Source organism: Elephantulus edwardii, unplaced genomic scaffold (genome assembly GCF_000299155.1).
Source record: "Elephantulus edwardii isolate Elephantulus edwardi_28Jun2011 unplaced genomic scaffold, EleEdw1.0 scaffold00053, whole genome shotgun sequence".
Classification (NCBI taxonomy): Eukaryota; Metazoa; Chordata; class Mammalia; order Macroscelidea; family Macroscelididae; genus Elephantulus; species Elephantulus edwardii.
The window spans coordinates 10505009-10522878 of record NW_006399803.1 but is presented as its reverse complement, the minus strand read 5'-3'; the positions used below and the strand labels follow the sequence as shown (position 1 = coordinate 10522878).

Here is a 17870-nt window from a genome sequence, read left to right as displayed (position 1 = left end):
GATAGTTTACTATGACAAGATAAATATCAAAATGTCTTTGTTCATCCATTAACTCTACTACCTTCTTTGTATTCTCTTGTTTCCAAAGAAATCTTGCTGCCAGTCATAAATAATAAGTATCTTTGTTTTTGCCGAGATCTGTCCCTTGAGCCCAGTGTTCTTCTCATTTCAGAGAGCTGAGCGTGCTCTCAAACTTGCCTTGAACATTGGATAATGACACGAGATTATTTTTCACTGTACAGGTTTCAGGCTAGAAGTGGGAAGAAATAAGCAATGTCTGGATATCAGAGTTGGAGAAAATAGCTGTCCTAGTCCCTGTGAGAATAGCTAAATTTCTCTTGGAAACAAAAGGAAAGGGGAAGAATCTGACCTGTGTTTTGATTCCAGGAACCTCTCAAAATATCCTTACCATGTTATTTCCGCTGCCCCAGGTGACCATTGCTATTATTGAATACTCAGAATGCTGGCAGGCTCTATCTGTTTTTAAATTCTAGTTCATTGAACTGTGTGTGGTTCCTATGAATGTTTTTGCTTAGTTGACTTGAGGGTAAAGACTAATTTCTTTTGTTTTGCTTGGAAAGGTGCAGATTTATTTTTGTTTCTGTAATAAAATGGAAGCTACTAAATCTGCTAAACAAGTGTTGGAAACACAGCCTACAGGATTTATGCAGCTAACTAGGTGAAAAGGCTCTTGGTCTAATTTCAGAATAGAAGATTAGAAAGTTGTTTCATAAGTTGTTTTTCTCAAAATGTTCACATAATAGTGGCTTTAAAAAAATTGCTACTCTCTAATACTCTTTATTAAAATGTATAAGCTAATGAATCTAAATAACAGTTTTACTTTTGAATGTAAAAAATAAAGTAGCCCATACATTTTTCATTTATCCCAACTTTGTCTGCTTGTAAAAGAAAAAGATACTTAATCATCTCTTTTTTAGTCATACAGCCATTATCTCTCATATCACATTAAGCCCGGTTGTCCTAAAAACCCCTGAACATTTGTGTTAAAAATAGTCCGTTTACTACTAGAATGGTAAAACCCCAAGAATGGATACTTTAACCCAAAGATTGACCTACTTGCATTGTTTGCCCTGGGAGCAAATCCAGGAAACTTGGATTCAGACAACAAAATCTCTGTAAATTTTCATTAACATTAATAATAATAATTCATAATAATAAGAATAACAATTAAAAAAGACAAACACAGTAGACCCATCTCCAATGGACAAGCAGTTAAATGGAAAGCCTTCTGCTTGGATCTTTCCCAGATGCCTGCACTACTGGAAGAATTCCGAGATGAGGAAATCAGGACAGATGTCTGGAACTTTGTCTTTCTAAATATTATCCACATCTGAAAAAGTTCAGGTCTTATGAGTCCACATGTTAGTTAAAGAATCCAATAAGACACATAGATTCATGTGAGATTAATGCAGTAAAGATTGAGATGTTGGAAATATATCTTAGGTATGTATCCAAAAAAGTGAAAATTTTGGTTTTTAAGATTAAATTGTACACACTTAGTACTCACTGAAATCTGACAGTATAAAGAAAATATATCATTCTTACTAGTTCTGTAAATGTGCTTTTTTTAATTACTGTATTTGCTTAGCACTAGGCAAACTACTAGCAGAAAGTTAATAGGACTTGAAGCACTTGCTCTAGAAGATCAAAGAATACAGCCTTCAATACGAATTGGATCTCAACATCAAGAAAACAAAAAATCTCACCTCTAGACAAATAGGCCATATCATGATACATGGAGAAAAGATTGAAGTTGTCAGTGATTGAATCACTTGGATCCACAGTGAATGTCCTTGGTACCATTAGTCAGGAATCAGGAGACATATTGCACTAGGAAAGTCTTTAGCTAGGGGTCAAATTTATTGAGGCATGGTGATGTCAGTTTGAGGACTAAGGTGCATCTGATTCAGGCCATGGTATTTCCAATCATTTGCTGTGTATCTGAAAGCTGGATGGATAATGAGTGACAGAAGAAGAATTGATGCTTTTGAGCTGTGGTGTTGGAGAAGAGCACTGAATATTCTATGAACTGCCAAAAGAACAAATATGTCTTAGAGAAGGTTCAGCCAGAGTGCTCCTTGGAGGCAAAGATGATAAACTTCATCTTACATACTTCGAGCATGTTCCTTGGAAAGGTACATCATGCTTGGAAGGGTGGATGGTCTATGAAAGAGAAGAAGACCCTCAACCAGGTGGATTGACACTGTGACTACTGCAGTGAGCTCTTGTGTGTCAGGAAGGGTGAGGATAATACAGGGTAGGACAGGGTCCAGATCTGATCGCTCTGAGTCATACTCAACTCAGCAGCACCTAACAACAGCAGGCACACCTGCAGTGACCAGATCTGCAATGAGCAGGACTTAACTACACTGTGGGAGGCACCAGGCCCTGGAACAGACATCACTGTGGGAAAGGCGGAGGGTCAGGGAAAAAGAGGAAGAACTTGAGTGGGATGGATTGACACAGGAACTGCAGCCATGGGCTTGAGCATGGCAGGGTTCATGAGGATGGCACAGGATAGAACGTGGTTTCAATCTGTGGGTCATAGGATTTCTTTGAGTCATAGTCTGCTTGATGACGTTTAACATCACTAGAAAAAGTACACCATAATGCAGATAGCCAAGAATTTTATAGATATATAGAGGACAGGTACAGTTTTATGCATTTGTTTTACTTCACATATTTTTTTTTCTTTTAAAAATAAACAGTATGAGGGGTTTGTGCGGGGAGAAGGGTGCAACAATGAATGAATGGAATTCCAAAATCTCTGTAGATGTTCATTGAAATGAAAAATAAACAAACTAAATAAAAAAAAAACAAAAAACCAAAAACAGTATGTTAGAAGATGAAGAGATAAGGGAAATGTGAACTTTGCATGCTGCTTATTACTGATACATAGTGCTTTCATGTGTGTGTATACCCAAGCATGTATAACCTTTTTTATAACTAATGTTCGATGGATCTTGTCTGAACGCAGGGAATACCAGAGGAATGTCTATCTTTGTTTCATTGACTATGTAAAGACAATTGACTGTGTGGATCATAACAAACTGGGACTAAGTCTGAGAAGAATGGGAATCCCAGAACACTTGATTGTGCTAAATGTGAAACTATGGTTGGACCAAGAGGTCCTCATCAGAACAGAGCAAAGAAACTCTGCATGGTTCAAAATTGGGAAGGATGTATGCCAGGGATGTGTCCTATCTCCATACCTTTTGAATCTATATGTAGAGCAGATTATCCAGGAGGCTGGGCTCTATGAGGAGAAGTGTGGCATCAGAATTGGAGGAAGACTCATCAACAACCTGCATTATGCAGATGACACAATCCTGCTTGCTGAAACTGAGGAGGACCTGAGGTCCTTGCTGCAGAAGGTCAAGGACTGAAGCCTTCAATATGAATTGAAGCTCAACATCATGAAAACCAAGATTCTCACTACTGGACTGATTGACACCAGCAGCCAGGAAATCAAAAGATGAATTGCATTGGGAAATCTGCTGTTAGGGACTTCTCCAGAGTACTGAAGAGTAGCAGTGTCAGTCTGGAGACTGAGGTACACCTGATCCAGACCATAGACTTTGCAGTTACTTGCTATGCATCAGAAAGCTGGACAGTGACTAGGGATATTAGAGAATTGATGCCTTTGAGCTGTGGTACTTGAAAAGAGTATTGAATATACCATGCCAGGAGAACCGATTCGTCCTTGAGAGGGTAAAATCAGGCTGCTTCTTGGAGGCAAGGATTCTGAACCTTCATCAGGTATGCTTTGGGCATGTTGCAAGGAGGCACCAGTACTTGGAGAGGTATGTCATCCTTAGCAAGGCGAAGGGACAGCACAAGAAAGGAAGACCCTCGATGAGATAGATTAATTGAGTGGGGAAATGGGGGTAGGTGTGTCAGAGACAATAAAGTTGGCACAGGATAGAGCAGGGTTTAGGGCTGTTGTATATAGGGTCACTATGAGTTGCAGGTAACTTGATGGCATGTAACACCACTACAAACCACAGACTTTATTTAAATAAGAATTTAAGCTTTTAGATAACATGTAGGTATTCAGGGAACTAGTGCCTTTAGGGAGCTCTGATGTGCAATGGTTGAAATGCTCATTTGCTAATAAGAAGGTTTTTACTGGTTCAAACCCAGCAGCTCCACCGTAAAAAGATAACTGTCAGCTTCCGTAAGAATTACAGCCTTGGAAGCCTGGTGGGACAGTTCTGCTCTGCTGGAATTGATTCAATGTCAGTGATTATTGTCATTATTGCTATATTACCAGAAATGTCAAAATACTAAAAAAAGAATGAAAAGGAGATCAGGGTTTTTTCCTGTATTCCCAAATATCTTTCTAACATACACAAGTGCTAAAATGGCAGTTTCTGGATTCCTGAATGAGAAAATATTTGAGTTGGACTATAGAAATTGCAGTAAGTATTACTTTCCCCCCCTAATCTCATATTTAAATTTTAAAGATTATAAAGTCATAAAAATGGAAAATTATCAGTAGACTCTTAGGTTAGGAATACTGGTTTTCTGAACTAAACCCAGATCTTCTACATAGAAGATAAAAATTCTACCACTGAATCATCACTCAGATAACCTTACTTATCAATGAAAAAGAGTAGAATTGCTTCTCTGGGTTTAAACACTTGTGCCATTTGATATAAAGGAAAAAAATTAACAACTATTATCTAAGCACCCTAACTTCTGTGATAGGCACTAACAACAGAACATTTGGTTCCAAACAGGACAAAATGTAGTAGGTAAACAGTAATGCCGGCTAGTTTAATGTCAAGTAACTCTGCAGTTGATTTTCTTATGTGATCATCTGCTTTTCTTTAGTGAAAACAAGCTGAAATTTCTTTAAGCTAATTACAATTGTGCATTTGCTGCAGTAGCTTATTAGATCTTTAATGAGTGTTCGTTATACTCTACTCCATGGCTTTTGAATGAAGATAGGAGAAAAGAATTTAACACAGAAAAACCAAATCCTCAACCTTTGTTTTGTTCTCAAAAACTTGATGCTAGCATTACTTACAGCAATAACTTAGAAGCCCAAACAATATAAAAAAAACCAATCTACTTGTTTGCTTAGAATAGAGGCATTTACATGAGGTGGAGCAGAAGTCTCTTCAGACCATTTGGTTAGCTCTAGATAAATTTCGTATTGTTGTTATGTGCCCTCGAGTTGCTTGCGACTCATAGCGACCCTATGAACAACAGCCCTAAACTCTGCTCTGTCCTGTGCCAACCGCACCGTCTCCGATACACCCATGCTGATTACCCCAGTCACCGAATCAATCCACCTCATAGAGGACCTTCCCCTTCTGCGCCGTCCCTCCACCCTCCCAAGCGTGATGTCCCTCTCCAAGGACCAGTCCTTCCTTACAACATGTTCAAAGTATGTTAGAGCCTCAGAATCCTTGCCTCCAAGGAGCCACCCGGTTTAACCCTTTCCAGGATGAATCTGTTTATTTTCCTAGCAGTTCATGGTACCCTCAATACTCTTCTCCAGCGCCAAAGCTCAAAGGCATCAATTCTTCTATCTTCCCAAATCATTGTCCAACTCTCTGATGTATAACAAGTGATCGCAAAGACCATGGCCTGTATCAGACGCACCTTAGTCTTCAGAGAGACACCATTGCTCTTCAGTACTTTGGAGAGGTCCCTAACAGCAGACTTTCCCGTGGCAATAAGTCTTTTAATTTCCTGGCTACTGATGCCAAGAGTGTTGACTGTGGAGCCAAGCAAACTAAAGCTGTGTACAATCTCAGTCTCTTCACCATCCATCCTGATGCTGCCAGTTGGCTCAGTGGTGAGAATCTTTGTCTTCTTGACATTGAGCCTCGATCCATATAGGAGACTGCAGTCCTTGACCCTCTACAGCAAGTGCTTCAGGTCCTCCCCAATTTCAGCAAGCAGGGTTGTGTCATCTGCATAACGCAGATTGTTGATAGGTCTTCCACCAATCTTGACCCCACATTCCTCCTCATAGAGCCCAGCCTCCCAGATAATCTGTTCTGCATACAGGTTGAAAAGGTCTGGAGATAGGATGCATCCCTGGCATACGCCCTTCCTAATTTTGAACCATGCAGTGTTTCCTTGCTCTGTTCTGACGACTGCCTCCTGGTCCAAGTATAGGTTTCTCATTAGCACAATCAAGTGTCCTGGTATTCCCATTCTTCTCAGAGTCAGCCACAGTTTGTTATGATCCACACAGTCAAACGCCTTTGCATAGTCAATGAAACACAGATAGACATTCCTCTGGTATTCCCTGCTTTCACCTAAGATCCATCTAACATTAGCTACAGTATCCCTATTTCCACAACGCCTTCTAAACCCAGCCTGGACTTCTGGCATTTCTCTGCTGATGTGCTGTTCCAGTCGTTTTTGGATAATCTTCAGTAGAATCTTGCTTGCGTGTGAAATTAATGATATTGTTCTATAGTTTCCACACTCTGTTGGGTCACCCTTCTTTGGGATGAGAACCTGCTCCAGTCAGTTGCCCAAGTGGTTGTTCTCCAGATTTCTTGGCACAACTTGGTGAGCACATCAAGGGCAGCATCTGTTAGCTGCAATTCTCAATTGGGATACCATCTATTCCTGGGGCCTTATTTTTTTGCTAGTTCCTTCAAAGCAGCTTGAACTTCTTCCTTCATCACTATAGGCTCTTGCTTATATGTTGTTTCATGAAATTCTTCTATGTCTTCCAATTCCTTTTGATATTAGAGAATATTTAAACTCAGTGCAATGCTTATGTTAAAAGGTATGTCTAATTCAACTACTGGGAATAAGAAACTGCCACCCAAGCATATATATGCACATTCATGTTTTTTGCTGCTTTGTTCACAATAGCAAACGGATAGAAACAACCAAGTGCCCATCAACAAAGGAATGGATAGAGAACCTCTGGTATATTCACACTATGGAATACTATGCAGCATTGAAAAATAAGGAATTCATGCAATAGTATACAAAATAGGTGATCGTGGAGGACATTATGATGAATGAAATATCAGTCACAAAAGGACAAATACTGCATAATGGTCTGTTGTAAAACAGAACTGACATTGGGGTTGGGGGAAAATTAAAGAGGGAATAAATAATACACTGCATTGAAACAGATGAGGGAAAGAACTGCTTAAAAGGAATATATAATTAGGTATTATTTGTATGATAGCAGTCCAGAAAAAGAGATGAAGAGTAAAGGGTCCTGGGGTGGGGGTGGGGAATTGTACAACAGTGAAAGAATTTTTTTTCAAAGAGAAAAGTGAACTGGGGGACAGGGAGGAAAATATGCAATAATGAATGAATGAAAATCCAAGTTCTCTATCTCAATTTTTAAAAAACCTGGGAGAATAGAAAATATTGTGTGGTTTTTTTTTAAAAAAAAAAAGGTGTGGCTAGCTGATCATACTCAAATTCATATGAGCAGAGTAACTACAAAGACTAAAGTTTTGAGCATTTCCCCTTTCTTAAAGAAAGCCCTTTTCTAAGTCAGTATTGTTTGGAGTGATTGGCCTTTCTTTTCATGTCTGGGTAAAAGTCGTTTCTTTCACAAGCTTGTTAGTGAAAATGATAGTTTTTCTCTAATTCTTGTCTCTTAAAAGTACATATGAGTACTTCCAGTGAGCAAAAGATCCGACCCAATCTGTTGCCCTCTAGTAGGTCCTGACCACATAGCACCCCTACAGGAAAGCGTAGAACCTGCCCCCAAAGGTTTCCAATTCTAAACATCTTTGGGGAAGCAGATTGCTGGGTCTTTTCTCCTGGTGAGCAACTAGTACGTTCAACTGCTGAGCTTTCAGTTAGTAGCCAAGTGATTTAATGACTGGACCACTATGGCTTCTCATTGTGAACAAGGAGGAAGGGGAGGGGCACAAAATTCGGGAACATTTGAATCCCAGACCTCTTTTCAGAAAATTGATGAGGTCTTGCTGTTGTAAATCAGACGAAACACTTTCGTCATTTGCAGGTGGGAGAAGTAGAAGGTTGAATAGGAGATAGTCCCATTGTGTTAATAAAATAAGGCCAGACAAATATGATTGTCTGGCTGTGCGGTTTTTGTCTCTGTAAAGATGAGTCATTCAATTCATTGACTGTACCGCCATCAAATTTAGAAAACAAAGTTAAAAGAAACATGGATCTATAAAAACAGCCACCTGCAACAGTTATTTTAAGAATTGCAGTGGAGAACTAAAATTCATACTGTTTTATATGGTGAAGTGTTTTCCAGTGTTGTATTTAGTTTTGGTCAAGATTAAAACTTGAACTGGTGTATGCAGTTTTGCCATGCCTCCATTGTGTAAGTATAGAGAAGTATACAAAATAACTTGTTAGGACAGCCTGCAGGATAAAATAACTGGGTTAGTTCCTGCCATTTCCTCCACCTCTTCCTCTTCGATTTGTAGCTAAATAATAGACATGAAAATATTAAGGAGACGTAATCTTTTATTAAAAAATTATATGTATGCATATATATGTATAATCAACACCAGTAACTGCTTCTTGACCTCTTAAAGTCTTTTTTGAAAGTTAAGTTATGGTACATTCACACACTGGAATACTATGCGGCACACAGGAACAATAACTTTGTAAATTATTACCTACCTTGGGAGGGACTGGAAAGCATTATGCTGAGTGAACTAACTCACTTCCACAAGGATAAATACTGTATAGGACCATTATTGTAGAATGAATATAAGGATCCAGGAGGGGTGGGAGAGACTGGAAGCAGAGGGATGTGGATGTACAGGGGAAAGAGGGGATTTAATCATTGGGCTGTACAATTTGATGGGTTGGGGGGTGAGGGAAATTGAAAGAATTTTTTCGAACTTATATTAGAATTTTGTAAGTAAACTAGTGGAGGGGAAAGAGAATTAAAAAAAGAAAGTATTCTGTTTAGTTTTCTAAAAGTTTAACAATCCATAGGATCTACCCTGAACCATTAATTAATCTGGGGCATTTTAAATCCCTTAGATGAATGTGTGTATATTTGTAACACAATCATTGCAGTCAGACATTCCATAGGGGCACATTACATAACCATTCATAATCAACATCTGTTACACATGATAGCAGTTGTTTCTCAGTATCCACTGGAATTACAACATTATGCTGCATGATATCCAACAGAGCATTTTTCTTGTCTCTCCATTTTCTGTTGTCACCCTCCATAAATGAGAATTAATTAGTTAATTCCTGGCATGAGGTCTTAGATTTTGTTAGCTAAGCTTGTATGAAGACTTGGCATTGCATGCAGCACTGTCATAAACGATGTTTAAAAAAATGGAAATTAACTCCGCTTCTATTTGCTCTGGCCAAATTCTCTAAGTGAAAGAAGTTTTCAAACATAATTAGCTTACAGGGTCCCTAGGTGGCGCAGCTTCTTTGCACTGGCGCTAAGCTGAAGGTTATTTAGCAGTACCATGGAGGAAAGGGCCTGTGAGGTGGTTCCAGGAGGATCACGGCCAAAAAAACCTTGTGGAGGACTTCTCTGTGACATATGAGATAGCCGTAATCTCTTACAGTTTGGTCACTGAGGTTCTGCTGAGTGAATGGGACAGTTTTGAAGCAGCTACTACATGTATGGCAAAATGAAAACTAGAAATTCTGAAATATTTGTGTTTTAGGAACCTGCAGTTAGAGGTAACCAACTTGTCTTGGAAGAAGTGGTACTTCTTCAAGTGGCAAGGATTCAGTATGAGATCATCTCCTCCTTTGAGCATGGTGTCAGAAGGAGCCAGTTCTTGGAAAAAGACATGATACTGGAAAAGGTAGCAGGTCAGCAAAAGAGAGGAAGACCCTCAGTGACTCATTATCTCCAACAGTGGGCAGAGCAGAGACTGTAAGATGGTAGAGAATCTGACAAGGTTTCACTCTGTTATGCAGAGGGACCCTGTGAATCAGAGCACATTACAACAAGAGTTTCATAACTTAAGCTTTACAGTGAGGTATGAGTATAGGAGGAAGAAATGTAAAATTAGTTAATTGATAGAATAGCATTAAAACTGAAGACATACAAAGCATTGTCAGTAATCAAGACAGATGACATTTATCGTCTCTTTGGAAATATCGTGTGTTACCTGTTGTGCTGCTAACCAAAGGTCAGCAGTTTGAATTCACTAGCTTCTCTGGGGAGGAAAACAGGTCAGTTTCCTTCCATAGTTACAGCCTCAAAAGTCCAAGGGAGAGTCGCCATTAGTCACACCCAACCCACCAGTGAGTGGGGTGAATCCTGTAAGGAGCACTGGTGGTGCACTGTGCTTTAAGTGTCTGATAACTAAAACGCCAGTGATTCTGATCCACCAGCCCTGCTCCACATGAGGCTGTCAGCTCTGCATAGACATCCAGCCTAGGAAACCTTAAAGGCTAATGCTACTGTCCTGTAGGAAACTGTAGTCAGAATCAACTTAACATCAAAGTCTTTTAAATTTTTTTGTGAAATACATAGAGATATTTATTCCTGTATCACATTTTAGAATCTTGTATATCATATTTTGTTGGTGGGGGCAAGCTCTATTTCAACCTAGTCTTTCCTCTTATAAAGAGATAATAAAGAACTTTATTTACAAATGTATAAGCTTTTACCTTTTTCAACATTAGCACTTATCTTGTGTTCCTATGGTTTGCCTCTTCTGCTAAGACCGTAAAGCATTTTCAGTAGCCTAAAAATTGATACAGGCATTGATAACAGTGACTATTTTAGAGTCTCTGGAATGGAGATAGACTCTTCCCATTTGATAAGAATATTTCCTGTTTTTTGTTGTTGTTACTGGGTTCTAGTGACTACAGCTCACAGTGACTCTGAACAGCAGAGCTGGACACCCTATCTTGTGCCACCTTTATCATCTCTGCAATACGTAAGCCCGTTGTTAAAGTCACTGGGTCAAATCCATCTTGTTGAGGATCTTCCTCTCTTTGACTTTCTACCTTTTACAGCAGGATGTCTTTTTATTTATTTTTCCCCCCAAGGACTGACCCCTCCTGTTCAAAGTAAATGAGATGAAATTTCACTGTCCTTGCCTCTAAGTAACACTTGGGTTATACTTCCTATGAAAGAGACTTGTTAATCCTTTTAGCATGTTGCCATTTCTATAGTCTTTGTCTTATCTGGCATTGTGATGGTTTAGTCTGAGATTTGTTTTATGTATGTTTAAATAGTTGAGACTTGCGAACTTTTTGTGAAACATTTGGTTTTTTCCTTAATGTGAGAGACAATGATAGTTAAACTTTGATATTACAGATGCTGTGAAGCCACTCGGCCCCTCCTTCCAGGCACCAGCCGATTTACCATTAGCTCTCAATACAGCACCATCATCCACACAGGTGGACTCATCTGCTACTCTACCTCCTCCGTATCAGCTCATTAACCTTCCAACACACCTGGATCCTCTTATCCCCCAGGAGGACCCTCAAGACTACCTCTTGCTAATCAACTGTCAAAGCAAGAAGCCTGAACCAATGAGGTAAATTGTGTGTGTGTGTTTATCTGTGTAAGTTCACAAATTCTCAATTTGCATTTTTTATCCTTAAGGAACCTACAGAGGCTTATCTTTTAGGTTTCTATTCCTCCATTGATGCTTTCCCATATCTTGGAGATTTTATTGAAACATCCAATCTCTGTCATCTGTGGTCAAAGAACAGTTTTATCTGCAAGACTCTTGAAAGTCTGTCTACATTTTCATACTTTTTGTTACAGACTTACAGTCTTACTTGCTTAACAGATTTCACTGATTTTTAAATGGTGATCTTGCTCCATTTCTTATGTGATTGTAAACCAGCCAAGGGTCATCTTTGGTTTCTGAAGAAGGAGAGGAATACCTACTACTAGAAGATTTTGAAAGCAAAACGATTCCATTGCAGTGAGTGTGTTGTGGTTGTTTTGGATCTGTGTGAGAAGTTAATCATACAGGTAAAATTCCAATATAGCAAATCCTGTGGGATAAACAAATTGGATTATAATGAAATTTGATCAGTTAAGCATACTGCTAAAAACTGCCTTTGTGATCTTCATACCCAGCAATGGAACATCTCTTACCCCCAAGGCTTGCCTTTACAAGATGTTCAGAAAAAATAAGTACCTGGAGATCAGTATTTGATCAGAAAGGGGTAAGAGGTGTGTCGTAGAGCCTTTCCCAGATCGTCAGTTTCTATGTCATCTCCATCCCTGTTGCCATTATCTCTTCTTCTTCTAAAGTACAAGGCATTTTAATTTGATAATTCTTGTCATTTAATGTTGACTGCTGGATAGGATAGAAGGAGATTGAAAACAGTTGTTTGACTGTTTGAATAGGAAGCAGTAACCAATAATCAGAATGACTATCTTTACCATTAACAGCTTTGTGACAGTGAAATCAAGGAATTTTGTGCTTTGAGGTGTTCACTGTTTACTTGAGTACATTATCTTAATTTCTAGAAGAAAATTGGAAATTAATTGTGAAGTAGCTCCAAAAGATGTTTTATGCAGCATTATAAACTATAAAATATTTTAATGAGAAAAACTATTGGGTTCTGTTTTTTCTTTCCTGTAGAAAGTTGTGTGAACTACAATTAGACATAGCACTTGTTAAAAAAAATGATAGTTTGTTAAAATCTACCAATATTCCGAAGATGAGTTTCACATGCATTTGTTGTAATGGGATTTTACCTGTAAGAATAAAAATTGTTTCGTAAGTCAACACTAGTTAATATAAAATTCTAACTTGATTTGCCTGTTTGCTGTGAGAAAAATTACACACTTGCAACTTAATTAGTTATGATACTAACTAAGATTTTATTTTACCATACTTTGAAATTATTTTTCACTCTCAACTTTTTAAAGCCAACAGCAGGCTAAATTTTTCAGAACATTTTCTTTTTATAGACTATCTTTCAGTGATCTTACTGGTATCACAGCTTTCCTATTATAATTTAAGAAATTTTGCTGAAAGTTACTGCCTCGCTATATTGTATGTCTATTTTACAAGTAGCCGTTAAATAACAAATACATACAAAACACCCATAATGTGCCTACCATCTTGCTAGGTGCTGTGGAGGTCCAAATTAGTATACTGGATACAGTCCTTCAGATATAGTAGCCTTCAGATAAAGAATTACTAGCAGAGTTTTAAATCAAAACCTATAAGCATTAACTATTTATAGTTCTTATATGGGAATTGCCTGGCAAACGCTTTTTCATCTTACCTTAAATGTGTGATCCTTTTGGAACCTTCTTACAGATGCCCAGGATGGAATAAATACCCCTCTGGTTTTCCATAGCAACCTGTCATTGGAAATTGCTTGCTTCTCTTGCATGTTGTTGTTTTGTGCCATCAAGTTGGAAATTACTCATAGCTGACCCTTCAGTGGGTTTTCAGAGGCAGTAAATCATATAGGAGGAGATTGCCCATTTTTTGCCCCCAGAGTGCTTAGTCGATTTGAACTTTGTGCCTTTGGGTTGACAGTGCAACTCCTTACCACTTAGCCACCAAAGCTCCATTCGTGGATATTTACCACTAAATTATAATCTAGTCAAAGGCAGGAAATCTTGCTACTCCCTTAGAAAGAAAAAAGACCCCAAACCTACTGCTGCCTAGTGCATTCAAACTGCTGATCTTTTGATCAGCAGTGCTGCACATAAGGGACTGCACCACCAGAGATTCTTAATTGTACCTCTAGGTACTCGCTAACTCACCTGTTTGAATTAAATGAAATACAGAGTTTCACATACATCTACGTACTTAAGTAATTCCAGGATGGAGCAGTGCAAGTGTTTTTAAAGCAGAGGAGGCATCACAGAAATAGCAGGCTTTGAACGACACTGACTGGTGAACGAATGGGGAATGTCAGTAGCCATTTGGAAAAGAGGTGGAAATGGGCAGGATGTGAGGAGAGCCTGCTTGGAATAAAGTGTTTCCCCATTTAGTGAATGGTAGGTGACAAGATTGGACATCAGATTCGGTAGCATCAATGCCAAGTGGAACACTTTGTGATCTTCAGGTGGTGCCCCCAGCAGGGAGAGATCCTTCATGGGTTATTTTCCACCCAAATAGATGAATGATATGAAACTTATGCTTTGAAAATAACGATCTTATCACAGAATGGTTTCAGTGAGAGTGATTTGATCAAGTTCACTGGGGAAGGTTCAGTCATGTAGAGATCAGCAGAGCTGTGGGCATGAACTTGGAGTGATGACAGTGGGAACAGGCTGAGAGAACCAGAACACGGACAGGAAAACAATGTACCTGAGTGACTGTAGACAGCATAGAAAATCTGGATGATGGCATCTTTTGATGGAAGCCCTTAGAGTTTGCATTGAATTGATTAACATGTTATCATCTAGTTTTACAAAACATTAAGGTTGCCACAATTTAAAAGTAAGGTGAATTTGGTGGGTCACATTGGACAGGGTAGAAATGCCCTTTATAGAGCAGTTTGAAAATCTGGAATTTAAGAGTTTGTTGTGAAGATAGAAATTGGGAACATTTAATGGAAGGTGACATTACAGCATGTGTGGTTAAGAATTTGGGGACTGAATTCTGTTGACCATTCTCAGGTGGAGGGAGAATACCTAGTAAATGATGTGAGGGAATAATGGAAGGGAAAGGCCCTTGATCAGGATTGCACACTGAGGGTTCTCCGTAACCCTAGGGAAGGACTTTAATGAATACATGCACTATAGAATTCCAGATGTGACTAAAAACAATCACATTATTTAGACAGATGTTAAGATTAAATTCCTACAGGACTGCACAGCATACATAGACAGTTCAAGGGTCTTACTTAACATTTAGGAAGTGTGATCTGCTTGTATCATTAACATCAACTTGGCTTATGCCCAAATTTTTAGATACCCCAAAATGTGAAGACTAAACGTATTTACAAAACATAAACTACTCTCCAACAAGATGGCTCAGGGTCAGTTATTGTTTAGGTTTGGTTCAATTCATGTCTTATATTTTCTTCTTCTTTAATATATAAAGTGTTAAAAGAAGTAGAAAAATAACTGGAACTTACTAAGGTGCCGCCTCCATCGAGGTGACATTGAGTTGGTTGAATACCACTTTATTGTCTGTTTTCTAGAACAATGAATTTGGAAAAGGTGACTTAACAAGCAGTCTGTCAGATTGTAAGCAGTCGGGCACGTACTTTGTCCTGGCACTAGGTTTTTGCATGCCCTTCAGAGGAAAAAATGTTTCCGTGAGCCTGTACTTTAACCGTTTATCTTTCTCACCATTTTGTATCTAATTCCAGTGCTTTAAGAATTGTGCTTTTATGTGTGGAGTTAGTGGTGGAGTAGGGTATGTGGGCAGACAAAGAAAAGAAATTTGGGAGAATGCTTTTGGTGGTTTTATGTGACACTTTTGTTTTCTGATGTACAATCATGAAAATGAAAAAAACTTTATGCTTTAAGTCTTAAGAGTCATGCCAAAAATATTCAGTGATAAAAACCATGTATTTTGATTGCTGTGTCATATATAATGTTTATTAAAATGTAGTCTTTATGATACTAACATCATGTTGTGTTGCTAACAATCTTTCTTTAGAACACATGCTGACTCTGCAAAGTCCACCTCTTCAGACACAGACTGCAATGATAACGTCCCTTCTCATAAAAACCCAGCTTCTTCCCAGAGCAAACATGGAGTGAATGGCTTTTTTCAGCAGCAAATGACATATGACTCTCCCCCATCACGTGTTGCATCTGTTTCTGTAGATTCCAGCCTTTACAACCTGCCCAGGAGTTACTCCCACGATGTTTTACCAAAGCTATCTCCATCAAGCACCGAAGCAGATGGAGAACTCTATGTTTTTAATACCCCATCTGGGACATCAAGTGTAGAGACTCAAATGAGGCATGTCTCTATCAGTTACGACATTCCTCCAACACCTGGTAACACTTACCAAATTCCACGAACATTTCCAGAAGGACCTTTGGGGCAGACATCCAAGCTAGAGACTATTCCAGATATTCCTCCTCCTCGGCCACCAAAACCGCATCCAGCTCATGACCGATCTCCTGTGGAAACATGCAGCATCACACGGACAGCCTCAGACACTGACAGTAGTTACTGCATCCCCACAGCAGGAGTGCCACCGTCGCGCAGCAACACCATTTCCACTGTGGATTTGAACAAATTACGAAAAGGTCAGCTCTAGTTGCCTTCTCCCGTATTAGAGTTAATGATAGAAATTCCGTTTTTCTAGGTCTTTTTCTTTTTAGCATGGTATGATGCTTAATGATAGTCCTCTCCTGCCCATGCATGCCCTTGGCACAGCTCTGTGGTTATCTACTCATATTGCCCAAGATACCAATTTCAGTAGATTTTTCCAAGAGTACGTATGTGTGTGTACACATGCATACATGGATGAAGAGAGATTTGGAGGTTTTCATTCCTGAAGAAACACGATCTTCATGTTGCCTTCTTATTCCCTCCCTTTTTTCTATCTTCTCTATTTCCTGGGACAGTGGATTCGTGAATGAGGCAAAGGAACAGGAAATTGACCATAATACAACTCCATGTTATACCTTTTCTTGTATTTGTCTCTTTGTGGACACTTCTATCATATCTGTTTGGTTTTCTTTCCTTCCTTCCTCTAAGGGCAGTTTCCACATTGAATTGTAATAGATGACATTCAGTTCAACACAGGCTATCATACTATTTGTTATTTTTTTAAAGCATTGAATCTCCTTTCTCCGTTATCCTTGTTGTTATGTGCTAACTCATAGCTGACCGTTCAGCAGGTTTCCCGAGGTGATTAGTTGCTCAGAAGGAGACTATCCATCTGTGTCCCACAGAACAGCTGCTATATTTGAACCACGTACCTTTCTTTGGGTTGGGTTGGCAGCATAACTCCTTATCCACTAGGGCCACCAGAGCTCCCTCTTATCCTTACCCACTTAGATAAATGCTGTTGTTGTCGTTAGGTGCTGTCAGGTTCTGAATGACTCATAGTGACCCTGTGAACAAAAGATCTGAACCCTGCTCTATCCTGCACCATCCTCACACTTTCTGACACACAGGAGCCTGTTGCAGCCATCACGGTGTCAATCCACCTGGTTGAGGGCCTTCCTCTCCTCCACCGACTCTCCACCCTTCCCAGCATCATGTTCTTCTCCAAGGAATAGCCCCTCCAAGGAACATGCCCAAAGTATGTGAGGCAAACCCTCCTCATTCTTGCCTCCAAAGAGCACTCTGGCTGCACCTTCTCCTAAGTTTTTTCCTACAGTACCTCTCAATGTTTGCCACCAAAAGAAAAAGAAAGAGCTGACTACTTCGAGAGGAGAAGATGAAGTCTGGATTGTTCTCTGAGATTCTTAAATTTCTAAAAATACAAAACCAAAAATTCAAATATATTGTTAGGTGCTGTCAAATTGACTCAGAATCGCTGTGACCCCATATACAACAGATCAAAAGCTTGCCTAATCCAGCATCATCGTACAATTTCCACCCTGCTTAAACCCATCACTGAGGTCAATATGTTGATTCAGCTTGTTGAAAGTGTTCCTTTCTTTTGCTGACCCTCTACCCTTCCAAGAATGATGTGCTTTTCCAAAGACTGATAACATGCTTAATATATATGAGTTAAAGTCTCCCTATTCTTTCATCTAAGGATCACCTTCACTGCACTTCTTCAAGACCGACTGATTCTTGTGGCAGTCCATGCTATTTATGTATTCATAACTTTTTGCCATCACCACTATGAGAAGGCATCGACTCTACTTCAGTCTTTCTAATTCAGAGTCTAGCTTTCACATATGTATATGAAGCAGATGGAAATACTGTACCTTGGATCAGGCACACTTTAGTCTTCAAATTGGCATCCTTGCTCTTTTGCATATTAAAGAAGTCTCTGAAAGCAGTTTTGCCAAA

The 17870-nt window shown here is 39.2% G+C and overlaps 1 protein-coding gene across 2 annotated transcripts in view; it reads left to right on the top strand.

Annotated features, from left to right (window-relative positions):
* The window catches only part of GAB1 (GRB2-associated binding protein 1), a 174706-nt gene that overhangs the window by 127494 nt on the left and 29342 nt on the right, over positions 1–17870 (top strand). For both annotated transcript variants that reach the window (XM_006887012.1, XM_006887011.1), the window contains exons 3-4: positions 11261–11483; positions 15543–16144. In XM_006887012.1, the coding sequence (XP_006887074.1) occupies positions 11261–11483; positions 15543–16144 (825 nt within the window). The remainder of the gene's footprint in view (positions 1–11260; positions 11484–15542; positions 16145–17870) is intronic.